General features: G+C 36.1%; 2 protein-coding genes and 1 long non-coding RNA gene across 3 annotated transcripts; 2 read left to right on the top strand and 1 right to left on the bottom strand.

The window, feature by feature from the left end:
- Window positions 1–1456: 1456 nt before the first annotated feature.
- LOC121253517 lies at window positions 1457–2389 on the top strand. Its single transcript, XM_041153522.1, has one exon. It carries the CDS (start codon window positions 1457–1459, stop codon window positions 2387–2389), a length of 933 nt encoding a protein of 310 aa, XP_041009456.1.
- Window positions 2390–5694: 3305 nt separating this feature from the next.
- On the bottom strand, window positions 5695–6725 carry LOC121251506. The gene is made up of 3 exons (XR_005938036.1): window positions 6437–6725; window positions 6280–6342; window positions 5695–6138 (listed from the first exon to the last, which is right to left on the bottom strand). It is a non-coding gene; the product is annotated as an uncharacterized LOC121251506 (long non-coding RNA).
- Window positions 6726–11348: 4623 nt separating this feature from the next.
- On the top strand, window positions 11349–12792 carry LOC121251505 (1-aminocyclopropane-1-carboxylate oxidase 1). Its single transcript, XM_041150765.1, has 3 exons — window positions 11349–11509; window positions 11602–11825; window positions 12034–12792. Exons 1-3 carry the CDS (start codon window positions 11408–11410, stop codon window positions 12626–12628), a joined length of 921 nt encoding a protein of 306 aa, XP_041006699.1. The 5' UTR covers window positions 11349–11407; the 3' UTR covers window positions 12629–12792.
- The last annotated feature ends 4778 nt before the right edge of the window (window positions 12793–17570 follow it).

The raw sequence follows: 17570 nt of genomic DNA, 5'->3' as shown, positions 1-17570 counted from the left end.
ATTCTGTTTCTGAACATTGAAAAAGAGAGCGAATATGAAATTTTGTGCATAAAGTATGTTTTGTGATATGATTCTGTTCTGTTTTGTACTATGTTATGTTGTGGCATCTGAAAAACCTTTGGCATGACTTTCTGACTCCGATTCTGACTCTGATATGGTGATTCTGATTCTGTTTTGCTCTGATATGTGGCCCTGTCACGGGATATAATAGTGACCTCTGGCCCTGTCACGGGAGATAATAGTGATCTCTGGCCCTGTCACGGGATATAATAATGACCTCTGGCCCTGTCAAGGGAGATAATAGTGACCTCTGGCCCGCCACGGGATATAATAGTGGTTTTCTGTTCTGAGTGCAATCGCTTTGGTAACACAGTGATTTATGTTCTGCTTGGCTTTCCGCAGGATGCACAACCCTACCACGGGGGTTAAACATGGTCTCTGTTCTGATATGATAGGATAAGACGAAGTTGTTCAGTCATGTTGTGCCAAAGGAGTCTTTGAACATGAAAAGTTGGTTTCTGAATATGAAATATTTGAGAAGTCGCTCTGATTTTCTGATAAAACGTATTTGTTTGAGATTTGCATATTGATACTGAAATGTTTTGTTTCTGCATTCCGAACTCTGTGAAAATGCTCATGTTTACACACTAGTATATGTCTTCTGCTTACTGAGTTGTTGATAACTCACCCCTTATCTCCATTCATTTTTCAGATGATTTTTGAATAGACCAGCTAAGGATCAGGATTATGGAGTATCGGTGAGATGATTTTTAAGTATAGTGGATTACTCATAGAAGATTTTTGAGAAGTGGCGGATTTTATTAAGAGACTTTGTAGTATTCTGATGACGTTATATTTTCGAGTCTATAAACTTTGTTGATTATCAGGTTATATGAGTTAACTCTCCGGACCCTCGGGAACGGGGCATTACAGTTGGTATCAGAGCCAGGTTTGAATTCTGCATACTATAAACCTTGGAGGTTTAGATATCTGTGGGTTTAGGAAGAAACTTCAGATTTGAGGTGTAGAAATCCTAGGACTAAGAGATGATGAAATTTGTATTTAAGGTTTTAGAATCTGTTAGGCTTTTAGGCTTATATTCTAGGAAATTTGAGGTATTAAACTTTGTAAATTTCAAGAACCGATCTTCATGACGTTTAAGGTCTTAGATCCTTTCGATTTTTAATGGAATGTAGAAAATGATTTTGATAAGATTTAAGGGTTAGATTTTATAGGCGTAAATAAGCTTGATCAAAGGCCAAGTTTGAAGTTCCGTAGACTCTGATATATGAGGTCTTGAAATTTTGGACTTTAGGAAATAAATTTTTGAATTGGGGTTTAGAATTCTACGAACTACAAGTAATAGATTATTGATTCCTGATTTATAGCTTAAGTAGTAGTTATATTTTTCGCGCAGTTATTACTTTATTATTTTCTTCCTTTGAAGCATTTAACCATGGATGAGTCTTCCAGGATGGCTGCTCGACATAATGTTCAAAGTCTTGGGGGCTTGAATGCAGGAAATGAAGAGGATGGATGCACCATAGAGCAGTTCAATCAGATGTACCCTCCCACTTTTGATGGTCGTGGCGACCCGACCTTAGCTGAGGATTGGATCCAGGACATTGAGGAGATACTCCGTGTCTTGAATTGTGCTGACAGACAGAAAGTATTATACTCTGCCTTCAAGCTGACCGGTGAGGCTAAGCGATGGTGGATATCAGAGAGAACCATCAGGGAAGCTGATGGGAGGGGAGTGGTTAGCTGGCTCCACTTCAAGCAGATTTTCTTTGATCGTTTCTTCCCAAGATCGATTAGAGACGCTAGGGCCAAGGACTTTGCTGACTTAGTGCAGGGTACTGTGACGGTGCACCAGTATGCGGCCAGATATATTGAACTATCACGCTTTGCCTTATATCTTATACCCGATGAGGAGAAGAAGACCCGAAAATTTGAGGAGGGACTGAATAACAATATGTATGAGCGAGTGGTTACCTTTCAGATCCAGAACTTCTCAGAATTAGTAGATAAGGCCACAATAGTCGAGCGAGGCCTCAAGAGGAGTGTTGAACTTCAGGAGCAGAGGAAGGGGCCGACGCCGTTGGGGTTTCCCTCGAACGAGAATCAAGGACCATGGAAGAGGATGAAGCTAGTGAACAAACCAAGCCAGAGACAGGTGCAGGACAACCAACGGAATAACTCCTGCAAGTCATGCAACGTAGTACACTTTGGGGATTGCAGAAGGAGAACTGGACGGTGTTTTCGATGTGGGAAGCACAGCCACCTCGTCAGAGATTGTCCAAAGCAACCAGATGGGAGTATGAACCCCAAACCGCCTCAGAGGACTGATTTCACAGCACAAGGCAGGAATCAACACAAAGCAGTGTAGGCTCGAATTCAACTCCTTAGAGTGCGCAGCGGATGCGTGATTAACCCTTTGGAAGTAGCAGCAGTTAGCTAAGCAAATTTCGAGGACGGAATTTTTTTTTAAGGGGGGGAGGATGTAATACCCCATATTTTTTTAGCGTATTTATTTATTTTTTGTGGAAGATTTTTTTTATATAATTAATTTAAATATTATTGTTCTTGTTTTAAAAATTTATCGAATTTTTCTCGTTGGATTTATTTTATCATTTTTAAGTTGTGAAATTTATTTGGATGTGCTTTGGTGTTATTATTTAATGTCTGTTTTTAAATTTGTGTTTTGCTTTAATGAATAATTTTATTGTTGGACTTTAATTGTTATTGTCTTATTTTATTTTCTTTTTCTTTTTCTTTTTCTTTTCTGTTTTTTTTTTCTCCCACGCACGGCACTACACGTTGCACGTCTATCTCTTTTCTTTCTCTAGGTTTTCTTAGCACCCGTATATTTTCACACTTACACCCTTGACCTTCGAAACTACCCTGTGCCGTCGCTGCCACCAGCCTCCAGAGTTCACCATCGTGCAGCCCCTCCTAGTTCGACGTCAACTTCCATCTCCACGCACGTAAAACCGACACCACCGTTAGCATCCTTCACCTAGGCTCAACGCCTCTCTGTGCGCCATCGTGTCCGTCTCGGCCTCAGCCGCAGCAGCATGCCGTTACCGTGAGAGCGTCCCGCTCATTCTAGGAGGTCAGCAACCGCGGGAAACCATTGCACCACGTGAGACGCTGAGCAAGCGGATCGCACGGCAAGAGACTCGCCCGCGCACGGCCAAAAGCCATCCTGCATCTTCACGCTTTTATCCAACCGTCTCCTGGAAAACCGCAGCCTCCCAAGGAAGTCAAGTCGCTGCTTGCTCCTCCTCAACGCTGCCATGCGCCGCCACCGTGACCCAGCCGTGAACCCGTAGCCTTCGATAGCCATCCCGCAGCCTCTGTTTTTCACTCCCGAAACAGAGGATGGTTCTCCTCCTACCGTGAGCCATTGCAACCTTTAACCACCATGAGCTTCTTCACGTTGCGGCTCCAGAAACCGCCGGCGAAGTTTTCCGTCACCCAGGGTCCGCCTCTTGCCGCCCCGCCGCACGGTATCTCCCTCTCTGTTTTCTGTCTCTCACGTTGGTTTACTCTCCCGTAAGCTCTCTCTCACCGTGCATCTCTCTCTCTCTTTCTCGTCCAGTGCATAGCCACCAAGTGCACCACCTCCCGTCGCACGCAGCGCCGTCGCACTTCACCATCTCGGTGAGTCCCTGCCGCCGCTGCATGTTTTTCGTTTATTCTGTTGTTTGTTTATCGTCTGTTTTACGTATAGGGTGCTTATATATATATTTATATATATATATATATATGTGTGTGTGTATATTTATAAGTAAAGTTTTAACTTGGGCACTTACTAGTTTTAACCTAATATATATTAGGAAAGTTCACGGTTTGAGTTTCGGCTGAGAAGAAATTTTTGTGTGTTGAGTTTATATTTAATTAGGATTTTGTTTTAAGTTTTAATAAATATTATATTGTATTTTGATAATATTGTTAGTTAAAGTAAGTAAATCTATTTTTCATAAGAGGTGAGTTTTTCAAGAATTATTTTAGGAAAAGTTTAGTAATCAATGTATTCTTTTTATTTATAAAATATTGTTGGTATTTTAGATATTTTGAATATTAATTTTTATTGAGTTCTATAAGTATCATAATACGTTTTCGATAAATTTTCTTCTCTAGTACGATTTCGATTAAGTGAATATTGTTGGTCTTAGAAAATGTTGGTATTTTAGGTATTATGAGAATTTTAGGTTTTGAGGTTCTTAAAATAGGTTCTTTTAGAATTTTTAAGTTTTAGTATCGAAATACGTGGTTGATTGGAAATTTATGGAAGTTACGTGATTATTTTATAGGTGACGATTAATATTTGTTCGGTATTTTTGAGGAAAGTTCTGAAAAGCTAAGAAGTCCAGGTAAGCGGGGTTCCTATGCTAGACTTTGCATTAAAATAAAATGAACTAAGGTCCTTCTTGGAAAATGTGCATGTTTGGTTGTGAAAACAAATCTGAAAACAACCTCAGATATTAGTTCTGCATTACTCATAAGATTCTGTTTAAGAAGAAAGTATTTTCTGTCATGACTGGTGTAGACATGAGCTTATTTCTGATATTCTGTTTCTGAACTTTGAAAAAGAGAGCGAATATGAAATTTTGTGCATAAAGTATGTTTTGTGATATGATTCTGTTCTGTTTTGTACTCTGTTTTGATGTGGCATCTGAAAAACCTTTGGCATGACTTTCTAACTCCGATTCTGACTCTGATATGGTGATTCTGATTCTGTTTTGCTCTGATATGTGGCCCTGTCACGGGATATAATAGTGACCTCTAGCCCTGTCACGGGAGATAATAGTGACCGCTGGCCCTGTCACGGGATATAATAGTGACCTCTGGCCCTGTCACGGGAGATATTGTGACCTCTGGCCCTGTCACGGGAGATAATAGTGACCTCTGGCCCGCCACGGGATATAATAGTGGTTTTCTGTTCTGAGTGCAATCGCTTTGGTAACACGGTGATTTATGTTCTGCTTGACTTTCCGCAGGATGCACAACCCTACCACGGGGGTTAAATATGGTCTCTGTTATGATATGATAAGATAAGACGAAGTTGTTCAGTCATGTTGTGCCAAAGGAGTCTTTGAACATGAAAAGTTGGTTTCTGAATATGAAATATTTGAGAAGTCGCTCTGATTTTCTGATAAAACGTATTTGTTTGAGATTTGTATTTTGATACTGAAATGTTTTGTTTCTGCATTCCGAACTCTGTGAAAATGCTCATGTTTACACACTAGTATATGTCATCTGCTTACTGAGTTGTTGATAACTCACCCCTTATCTCCATTCATTTTTCAGATGATTTTTGAATAGACCAGCTAAGGATCAGGATTATGGAGTATCGGTGAGATGATTTTTAAGTATAATGGATTACTCATAGAAGATTTTTGAGAAGTGACGTATTTTATTAAGAGACTTTGTAGTATTCTGATGACGTTATATTTTGGAGTCTATAAATTTTGTTGATTATCAGGTTATATGAGTTAACTCTCCGGACTCTCGGGAACGGGGCGTTACACGAAGCTTTAGAAGAAACACCACCTAAACAAAGCATATACCCAACATTTAATAAACCAATCCAGTAAGCTACTATTTATTGAGTAATAATCTAAAACTGCCCCTTTTTAACTCAATGTCTATCATAAAATTAAACCCAAACAGTTCCATTTTATCAACACCAAACCAACAATAAAATATCTCCAAAACCAACAACAGCAACTCCTGTATTTAAAGCATAACACAAACAACCACGTCAACTCCAACCTTCAATATAAGACTTTAGCGCAACCATCATATATTTTTAATCATCCAACATTTCAAGACTTAGGTATCTGTGCCACTCATAATACACCCAACACAACCAGCTCAAATACCCATTGCACACACAGTCAATAAACCACCCTGAGCAGCCATCAATCACTTCCATACGCCACACATCAACCCAAAACACCACACTTTAACATAAATAATTAAAATAACCAAACTTAAAATCACATAAAATCTCCCTTTTTCTAAGCGATGAATAAAAGAGAAGAAGAGAGTAACATGGCTTACCGGCATTGGACTCTATGACAACAACTGACAAACACAAGGGAGCACTGCTCTAGGGGGGCAAATGCTCTGTGAAGAAGAGAAAACAAATATAACCTCAGTGTGTGTGCAGTGAACTGCAACAGAGAGGGTGTGTGTGAAAAATAAATAGAGGGTAAAAATAAAAATAATGAGACTGAAGTTGGACGGTGGGAGAAGGGATTTTTTTACCAATCTAGCACTTTCAATGCGAGGCTCGATGGCAACACTAGAATCTTGAGACCCACGAGTAGACTGTACATATGCCCAAGGAAAAAAATCATGAAAATGCCAAAGAGGTAAGAATAGGAAAACAAAGGAATTGGGAGGGAGAGAAAAAGAGGCTCACTGTGTGGAACAAATTGATGGTAAGGAAAAATTATTGGGGAGGTCAAGAATTCTGTAGCCCAAAAAAACTGGTGAAGAAAATCGTAGAGAATGAGAGTTTGAGAGTAGCCCGATCTATTGAGAGGGAAAAATCTTGATGTAAGGAGAAGGTAAACTGACGAAACGTGAGGGTGAGTGGGATGAAGAGATTTCCGGAAGATAGAGAACTGGGAAGAAAACCGTCGAGGAAGAGGGAGAACTCAAAATGAAAGGAGAATTTGAATTGAAAGGAAAAGAAAACTTACCAAAAACGTTGACGTCGGTCATCCAAAATTGAAACACACACACACACATATATATATTTTTTAAAAGGCTTGGGCCTTGGGCCTGGGTATGACAATTGATATTTTCTCTATCAAAATATTATATAAAATTAAATTAAATAGAAAATAATACACATGAAATATTAAGATACCGTTTTGATGTTGAGATGGTCTTGTCTCAATCTATCTAATCTCATCTCATCTCAACATCTAAATACAACTCAAACACAAACATTTTTTAATTTCAAATTTTTATCTATTTTATCTAATTATTATAATTTTTCTAAATTTTCAAATAAAATACGAAAAGAAATTTAATTTTTTTAAATCCTAAAACAAAAATAATATAAAAAAATTATATTATAACAATATTTTAATTTTATAATATTTTTATTTAGCTTTTTACCTCTTATTTCTCAAAACTCCATAAAATATCATAACTAAAAGTATTTCACTACTATTTAAAGATTTCTCATCTCAACATGATCCAAATAAGGCCTAATTTAAATTGCTTGAAAAATGGTCTCAAAAGTTCAGAAAATAGTATAAAATCACACAATTAATCAAGTTTTGTTCATAACCTTGGGCCGCCGCTCCCAAAAAAACTAATTAAAAGGAGTTGTGCCGCATATTATCATTTTTACGTATTTTTTATATATTATATTAATATAAATGATCAAAATAATTATTTTATATTAAAAAAAATGATATAATCAATCAAATTGGTGAAATACGTAAAAAAAAATAATACCCCACCCCGCATACTAGATGCAAAATTTGATCTAAAAGGACCGTCGATCTGGCATGAAGAAAAACATGATGGCCTGCCTGAAACAAAATTAAAAAACTGGCAATTTCACAGTTTCTTTTTTCGAAAAAAAAAAATAAAAACAGACAATTACTCCTAGCTAATAAATGAATCGTGAAGGGATTCTATATATATATACACACGTCACATGAGGGTGTGCACGAAAGTTTTTGTTACTGCAATGATGAATCTTTAAAATCTTCAACAGTGCATAAATATTAACAAAATTTGTCTTACCTCGTGCACGCACAGCCTGTGTATAAGATCAGCCCGTGGATGCATCAAAGCTCAGTGAAAACTGGGAATGCAGTCCATGAAAGTGGATGGGGACCTCATTTCAAGACCAGCAGTTTACTAATGATCTGTTTTTCTTTTTTCTTCTTTTTTTTTTTGTTTCCCCTCTCTCTCTCTCTCTCTGAATTGGAACCTTGGATGCATTCCTGGGAATGATTTCGAACATTATTTTAACAGACCATTCATCAGAAGATATAAAATATGAAAATTTCAGATCTATCTGATCTTTTATATGTAAAAATACTAATTATTTCCTCTTGGAATGGACAGCTCCACAGTTGCGAACAATAAAAGTGAAATTCTAGTATTAAAAAAAAAAAAAAAGTAACATATTGCAAACTAAATCGTAGTCTAATTAATAAAGATCGCAATCATGCAGTTTATATATATATGAATGTTACTTTTGATCAACATATATATAAGAAAATCAAAACAGGCGAGATTTGCAATAGCATGCAATTTCAAATCAATGTAATTACTATTAGTATGATGATGATCATTAATATATATATTATTATTATTTGCATTAAAAACAACAAATTAAAGGGCATCCAAAAGTCTTGAAAATTGTCTGTGGACTATGTTGTCGGTTTTAGATTATGCCGCAGTCAATGATGATGATTGAATAAGTTTCCTTATAAAAAAAAAGGGTTACGGTAAGATCAGTCAATGAATCTTTCATTCTCTCTTTTTGCTGATCAGTAAAAAAATAGATAAAAGGGCGGTCCCCTTTTAGCCATATACTCGATCGATCTACTTTACACAAAGTCTTACTTTGCTTGTTATGATTATTCTCTTCACCTTACGTAATTAGTGTGCCATATCTTTTTAGTTGAGTGTGTTAATTAATCAGCAAGGCATAAGCCTCGAGTGTAATGATGGTGGTGTTAATTCATTATTTATTTCAAAAATTTATATTGATTATGGGTAAATATAAATTTTTTTTTTTATATTATATCCTAAGCATTTTCCCAGCTTGTATTTGGGCTAGACTCTTCTCTCAATAAGTAGATCTAGCACGTGGTATATTTAATTAACTAATATGATGAAGTATAAAATTATGGTGATATCATATGAATTACCACTTGTGCCAAAAATTTAAATTCATAAAAATAGGTAGATTTAGGTACGGTTTAAACAGTGAGATGAAATGAGATGATTTTAGATAAAAGTAGGAAGTTGAATGAAATATTGTTAGAATATTATTTTTTAATATTATTACTGTTTTACGATTTGAAAAAATTGAATTATTTATTATATTTTATATGGATCAAATTTGAAAAAATTGTAATGATGATAATAAATGAGATGAAATATTTTTACTATTCAAACGAGACGTTAATGGGTTTTGTACGTTTAAGGGACTTTAAACTCTACATCAATGACCACAAGCACCCTTTGCCACACATGCACATAGTCGCGGAAGTGTTCTTCACAAGCCATTTCCCCAATTTTATATATATAAGAGAAGTAAGAACTTTGGACAGTAATAGGCCCCTATGCTACGACAAATTTGAAATCTAGTCCATTGGTTATCAATTCCGTCCAACTGAATTAACAGAATATACATGATAGCATGTAAGGCTGCGTTTAGATATTGAATTGAATTAAATTTTGTTTTGTTGAGTTGAAATGATAAAATATTATTTTTTAATATTATTATTATTTTAAAATTTAAAAAAGTTGAATTATTTATTATATTTTGTGTTGAGATTTAAAAAAATTATAAAGATAAGTTGAGATGTGTTTATATTTCAAATGAAACTTAAGATTATCCCGTGAAAATTTTTTATTCTTTAAATTAAGAGAAATATAGAAAAAATTTTAAAATTATTTTTACTTAAAAAAATAAAAATAAGCAAACAAAAAAAGTGAGGGTGGGAGAAAAGTCCTCATCACCACCAGCCACTAGAGGGCGTCAAATCTAGCCACCTTGTAGTGACTGAGATCTTGGCCACCTCGTGGGTGGCCCACAGACACCACTTGGTGGCTCATTTCAGGCCACCACATGGTGGTCAAGTCGTGTGGATTTGGTTGCTTGTGGCCCCGGAAAGGACCAACATGGTGGTGGCCACTGGCCATGGTGGCTTCGAAGCTAGGGCCACAATGGGACCCGGGGGCAGGATTTGTCCCCAATGGTGGCGGGTCCAATCTCTCTCTCTCTCTTATTTTAATAAAAAAAATTTAAATTTAAATTTTTTTTTATAAAGCAATTGTTTTTTTAAAAAATTTCAGTATATTTTTAAATATTAAAAAATAGGGTTTTTCACGTAGTAGTCTTGCGTACATGTCGCGGCCATGTGTATTGATCTGTTGAGTCATATCGACGAAATTTATAATAGATGGACTAGATTTCAAGTTTGTCGTATTACAGGGAATCATATCATGAGTTATTGGCCAAATTTCTCTTTTTATAAATTTATCTGCCTTTAGGTGTTTAGTTGGGTCTGATCTATACACGCGTCATCATTAGTATTATATACCTAAATTGATGTTATATTTCCATTAAAAAATATCTCTCCCCTCAATCCATGCCTATAAGATATGCTTGCATGAGTGAAAAACCACGTGAAGTAGATATCCAATGTGGCAAAGCCTTAAGACCTTTTCTGATAGATTTTCTGCTGAGATCCCATATGTATGTCGACAGACTGTGATATAGTACTGACCAAGTAAGAAAAACAAAAAATCATGCCTACCGTTTAGGTTTGCATGCCTTCAAAAATAGGCAAGGACCTTACTAAAACTCAAACAAACATATATATATATGGCTAAGTTTCGAAGAAATTTCTTAATAGTAGTTTGATCAAATAAAGTTTGGCAACGGGTTGAAATCTTGGACACGTATGGAGACTATAGATTAAGATCATGAATGACTAAAGCCGATCAATATTGTACGTAAGAATTTTGGTGCAACAACTAACTTGCAGCCAAAAGCTAGCTAGCGCCCATTGACCAAGATTTTCCGCTCCCTGTTTTCATTTGTTGTTTGAGAGCAAACATGTTCAGTGCCAAACTGCCCATAGTTTTGTTTATAATGATTATTCAAAATCCAAGAACAAATTAACCACCATAGGATGTTTCCCAAAAGAGAATGCATAAAATAAAGCGTGGTGGACCTTTCTCTGTACAGAGAAAAAAGGGAGAGAGAGAGAGAGAGAGAGAGAGAGAGAGAGATAGTCATGATGGGAATTCCATGGGGAGAATCAACCGATGAGGGAAAGTTTTTCTTAGAAAAATGAAAGAGACAAAACTTAGTTTACAAGGGAGAATTTGACTGACTAATTGGTCTGAAGATATAAAAAAGCACACAGAATCACATGGTAGGGGTTAGTGGAGTTGGACTTGTTTATTAACAGCCTCGTGATTTTCAAAGCTGACCGACCCAAATAGTTTTTTTATTTTTTTATTTTTTCCCCCCTTCAGCAGGTTCTGGGTAATCTGTAACTACCATATCTTGGATTCCAACAGCCCTCCAATTACAGTAGTGGTAAATATTCCCTGTATAAGCCTATATATACCCTCCTGGAGTAACCTATTTTTTGCAATCAGAAATATAGAGGAAGAGATGGAGATCCCTCTGGTAGATTTTAATGAGCTCAATGGTGAGAAAAGGAGCAAGACAATGGAGCTTCTGCACCATGCTTGTGAAAAATGGGGCTTCTTTCAAGTAAAGAGGATCTCTTCTTCTTATACCGTGCTTTATAGTCTAAATTGTATATCAAATTACCATTCATTCTAATGAAAATATCGCTTATGCAGGTTGAGAATCATGGCATTGATAAAGAGCTGATGGAGAAGGTGAAGCACTTGGTAAATGGACACTATGAGGAAAACTTGAAGGAAAGCTTCTACAAATCCACGATAGCTAAAACCATACAAAACCAAGGAAATACCTCTGATATAGACTGGGAAAGCAGCTTTTTCATTTGGCATCGCCCAACATCTAACATCAATGAAATCTCGAACTTCTCCGAGGACCTACGGTGAATATTGATCTGTTATAATATAATTAAATGACTAAATTTACTTCTTCTCATCAATTTAATCGTTCGGGCTCATTGACATTTCTTATAATATATGTGTATATGTATGCATATATATTTATATATATATGTGTGTGTGTGTGTGTGTGTGTGTGTGTATGTGTGTCTATCTGTGTATGCATATTGACTGATATTGTGCATAATTCAGGGAAGCAATGGATGAGTACATTGCTCAACTGTTTAAGCTGGCAGAGAAGCTTTCTGAGCTCATGTGCGAGAATCTTGGTTTGGAAAAGGGTCACATAATGGAAGCGTTCTCAGGGAATAAAGGTCCTTCTGTTGGGACGAAAGTGGCAAAGTACCCTCAGTGTCCACATCCAGAACTTGTTAGAGGACTTCGAGAGCACACTGATGCTGGTGGGATTATACTCTTACTCCAAGATGACAAAGTCCCAGGTCTTGAATTTTTCAAAGATGGGGAATGGGTAGAGATTCCACCATCCAAGAACAACACCATCTTTGTGAACATAGGAGATCAACTGGAAATTTTGAGCAATGGAAATTATAAAAGTGCTTTGCACAGAGTCATGGCTGACAAAAATGGGAGCAGACTTTCCATCGCAACCTTCTACAATCCTGCTGGTGATGCCATCATCTCTCCAGCTCCAAAACTCTTATATCCCAACCACGTCCGTTTTCAAGATTACCTCAAGCTTTATGCCACCACAAAGTTCTCCGACAAGGGTCCCAGATTTGAGTCTATGAAGAACATGACTAATGGTAACCATCATGTAATTGCCTGAAACTACATATCATTTAGAATATGTCTGGATCACACTGATCTTGGGTTTGGTTTTCAGATTTTGTTATTGTTTTGATCTTCATCATGTGTTTTTTGTGCTGCCAGTAAAAATATTATGTTTTCCAACTCTCAATAGAGGGAAGGTATGAAGCATTTATTCCTTTAGTCCAATGATTCTGAACGTAATCAAAACCATCAATGTGACAATGGTAAAGCTGCTAATACATGTAAAAACATAAGGGTCGAATCTAAAACTACAAAAGCATAAATGGCATTTGATATATATATTAAAAAAAAAAAAAAACCTAATTTAATAATGGACAAATTAAGCACAAAGCAACATCATGAATCCAGAGATTTGGGGAGGTTTTCTTTGTTTCCTTTTAAGTTGAATTGGGTTATATAAAGCTTGGGCTTGCTGCAATGGTCTGCCCAATTTTTTGGGTCCAACCTTTAACTTCATTCGGCCGGATAAAGCCTCATATCTATACTGAAATACATGGATTGACCTTCTGACCAACTTGTTTGGTACTTGGGTTGGTCAGTCAACTAGATTTGACCCTCTGGTTGACCATTGAAACAATACTATTCTATTATTTTAATAATATTTTTAATTTTTTTTCTAATTTTGAATATCTCTATTATAGACCTATTATTTAATATTGTCTTGTTTATAGCACAATTATTTTGTCTGAGATATTCATTAGAAATTCCTACTTAAGATAGATAAATTAAAGTGATACGTTGTCTAAGTAACCTATATCATAAAAATCTTCTATTCGGCCTAAAAAATGTAATGACTTAATAAATTACATCTATATCTATGGGAATAAGAATAGCCCAAGGGTAGGTTGTTATATGGCCGGGTCATGGATGATATAAGGCTTAAATGTAAATTGTATAATTTTGGGATCAACTTATGCATTCAATAGTCGGCTCAAAGGAAGACTATTGTTTGGCTTGCTCCAATTTTATATTATTTACAAACTAACTTTATTGGGTGAAAGCCACGTGCATGTTATAATTATTGCTCACAAGCACTAAGTATCTTATAAGGGCCAACTTTTTTAAAACCATAGAATTCCCTTTTAATTAGTCTAATTGATTGTTTTTCAATTAGATTAAAATTCGCATGATGATAAATGTGGTTTGTTTATCATTGGCAATACATTAAAATTGATGCCATATTTATCTCTTATGAGTTTCTTTTGTTTTGCTAATAGTGAATGCATCTTCATTACCTACTAATTTGATTAACATTATAGTTCCTAATGGATCCAATTTTTTAAAATAGGAAGAACGTGTTAGTATTATTCTTGGGTGTATGGATTTGGACTATGCACTTTAGGTTGATAAGCCTCCCAAGCCTACTAATCAGAGTTTTGCTAATCAAAGGGCAGCATACGAGAAATGGGAGAACTCTAACCATATGATTATTATAATAACGAAGCATTTTGTTCTATGTTGCTGATGAAATTAGTGTTTGTGGCTAAGGATGGGGCTTGTCACAATAAATATGACAACGACTACAATGATCATATATTGATATTATTCAATGAACTAGATGTTTTTGAGGTGATATCCGTAAAGTTAGATAGTTACAGTTTGAGCTCTTAAAGTTTTCAATATTTATTTTTTTAGTGACCTATGTGGTTCAAGTGGAAGATTGTTCGAATTATTTGAATTAATGGACCTACATAAATCATAAATCATACATTGTATGATTGCCAAATATAAGGTTTGAGTAATGTCTGTAAGGCCCATTAAGTGTGATCAATAAGTGACATAACCGGGTGATTGACACATGTCTAGAAGCTCATGATTTTGGTCCAATCATGAATATTAAAATGGTATGGGTCCGATTTATGTGTAGAGACCCATTAAGGATCTATATAATTTCGTTATTTTATGATGGAAAAAATTGAAATCTGAGTAATATATATAGGTTATGGTCCCCACTTCGTATTCATTATTAACTCCAGATATCCCATTGCTATGAGTTTTTACATAGAGTGAATATTATTAGATGTGGAAGACCTAACTGATGTGCTCTTTCCTCCAATAGTTATAGGTACGCTCTTTTTGCCAAATCTCTATAAAGGTTTAATACAAGATCTTGACATATTTGGATATATTGTTCAAATCTAACACAAGATTCCATATATGCTTGCCTCAAACTGTTTTAGAAAATGACGTGACAAATCCTATTGGTACATGTTCTAGCTACTTTGCACCACATGCACTCAGACAAATCAATTTTAAGATTTTTGACTTTGTTCCCATTGAAATGGAGGACTAGAAACCCATCACCACCTTTTCCTTTGTTGCCTAACCACATGACCATCTGGCAACACTCCGCCATGACCTTTAAATATCCATTCACTCTATTAAAGTTTATTTTGTAGGAACATGTTGGAATAGGAGAAGAAGTTATTCCCGATCCGCGATAATGATTTGGGCCTTGGTCAGTGTTATTTGGAGCCCACGACAGTGGTTCGGAGTGGTGGTACGGTGTCCGTACCGTGTCCATTGTGGTAAATATAAGCTAAATATAGCAAATATAAATGGAGGATAAGACATACAGATTTACGTGATTTAGTACAGAGCCTATGTTCACGAGTAGTTTGTGATGCAAATCCACTATAAATGAGTGTATTTTACAGTCTGTTGTAGCTAACTGTACAAATGAGTCGGTAACTCTGCAGCTTGGAGATAAATAAAACTGAGGCTTTCATGTGGAGGTTGAAGAAGCCCTCTCTCAAGTTGCCCAAAAGTCCCCGCGTTTATGACTTTAGATCCCTTTCATTGGCCTCTGATACTGGTTGGTGAAAAGCTCAGTTTTATGTCACTTTGTTGTCCCTTCTCATGTGCCTAACCTCATTTCCCTCTGTTTTCCCGTCACTTCCTTTCTTTTCACCTTGACACCTTTTTTCTTTCTCAGCTTTTATTCCCTCCTTGTCCTTAGCTTGTCCCTTCTTGATGGCACCTCATGGGCTAGACTTGGGGCTCCATATGGGCCAGAGGATTTGATCCCTTCCACACTCCAACATCTAGCCATCCCTAAATGGGTTTCCACCATCCTTGAACCCCAGACACAAATTCTGAATATCAAAAGTGACTATCATTTTTTTTTTTTTTCTTGCAGCCTTAGCTATGGAGCCTTCACTCTTTCTTTCTCATGTTGTTGTACATTTTTTACACTTCATGTTAAGCTTGTAGACTTGCGGCCTCATGTCTTAAGGGTACCTACCAAGCATCCATGTTGAAGGTGGCTCAAGCAATTATTATTTTTTTTAAATTTTTAAGAGTTTTTCAAAAAAAAAAAAAAATCTAAGATGTATTTTGTTATTAAAGTTGTTTTGGTTTTTATTTTTGATGGAAACTTAGGAAAATAATCATATAGAAAGTTGTTTAAGAAATGAAAAAATCAATAGATATAGAGAAGTTGATCAGGCTAAAGTTGAAGACTTTTGTTTTTTTAAAGAAAGTTTTGAAAAATTTTGGTATCCAGACAATGTAAGGGGAGATGGGGATTAGAGCAATGGGTAGAGATAGATATAATATTTTGAGAAATGATATTTATAATCATAGGTGTGCAAGTCTCATGCACTTTCTTTAAAAATGTGGGTAGATTTGGGATCCACGTAAAAAAGTTATTTTTTAATATTGAATCTCACTTTTTTAAAGTAATTTTTGATACAGTCGTAGGTTATACAAATAGTTTGCCAACCGCACGTGATCGGTTGTTCATTTTTCTCTTGATTGGTCACGAGTCTCATCTACGTATTTTAAATATTGAAGTTTTGTTTTTAAATATAACGGGTGATTTTTAATGAAGCCCAGTGTTTTAAAGTCTTTAAAATAATTTAAAAGTCTAAAATTATTTTAAATGGGGTATTTTTAGTGTTATTGAAACAAGCCAAATTTTTTTAAATAAGCATTTTATAATTTGAAATCCCAAGAATAATATATAGTTTTAGCAAATCATTTTATTTATATAATTTTAGTCATATAAGAGTATTATTGAATATACCTTATTTCATTTTATGTTAAAAAATCTATTTATTTAGATGAAGTTATTTCTCCTAAAAATATTTAGCAAACTTCATCATCTTATATTATAATGAAAGATTATGCTTTTAGAATTAAAGTTGGGTTTAAATTAATCATATTGTATTTCTATTTTAATTCCTCTTAATTTAGGTAGTTTATTTATGTGTTTAATTTCTCACTGTTGGATCAAATATGAGGACTCAAGATGAAGGGTTGGGATTTAAAGCCTCGAACCCTAGTTTTTTTCCCCTCACTTTCCCTTTCTCCCTTTGTCTCTTCATGTTCAACAGTTGCACGCCCCTCTCTCCTTCCCGATCTCTCTTCAATTTAGCCCGATGCTGCAGTCCAGCCACCACCACAATACCACAACCTTCTCTCTCACCAGCAACCACTTCCTCGCCAAACCCACCCACGACGTAGCTCCAACCCTTCACCTTTCCCTCTCCCTTACTCTATTTTGCAACCCACAGCCACCAACTCTCCCAGAGCCGGCGTCAACCACCAACTTGCCACTACCCACGACCATCGCACCCATCATAGTAGATCAACACCCGTGTTTCTCTTTTCCCACTACGGCCATTCAATGCCACGATGCCTATCGCACACCTTTTCACCATCGTACACGGCCACCTCGATGCCACATGGCCTTGCCGAACAACGAGCAACACAACGGGTCATCCCGACCTATGTTATAAACCCTCTTCCTTTTCCTCATTAGATATTTTATTGTGAAGTTTGATTGTGTTGTGGACTGTGTTGTGTTGTGGAGTTCGTTGTGTTGGGTTATGTGAACGGAGTAGTTGGGGTGGTTTGTGAGGTTATGTATTGTGAAGTGTGTTGTGTTGTATTGTGGACTGTGCTGTGTGAAGTGAAGGAAGTACACGTGAAGT

This window comes from Juglans microcarpa x Juglans regia, chromosome 2S (genome assembly GCF_004785595.1).
Source record: "Juglans microcarpa x Juglans regia isolate MS1-56 chromosome 2S, Jm3101_v1.0, whole genome shotgun sequence".
Classification (NCBI taxonomy): Eukaryota; Viridiplantae; Streptophyta; class Magnoliopsida; order Fagales; family Juglandaceae; genus Juglans; species Juglans microcarpa x Juglans regia.
Note: the sequence above shows the minus strand (reverse complement) of the source record. Positions and strands in the feature narration are given on the sequence as shown.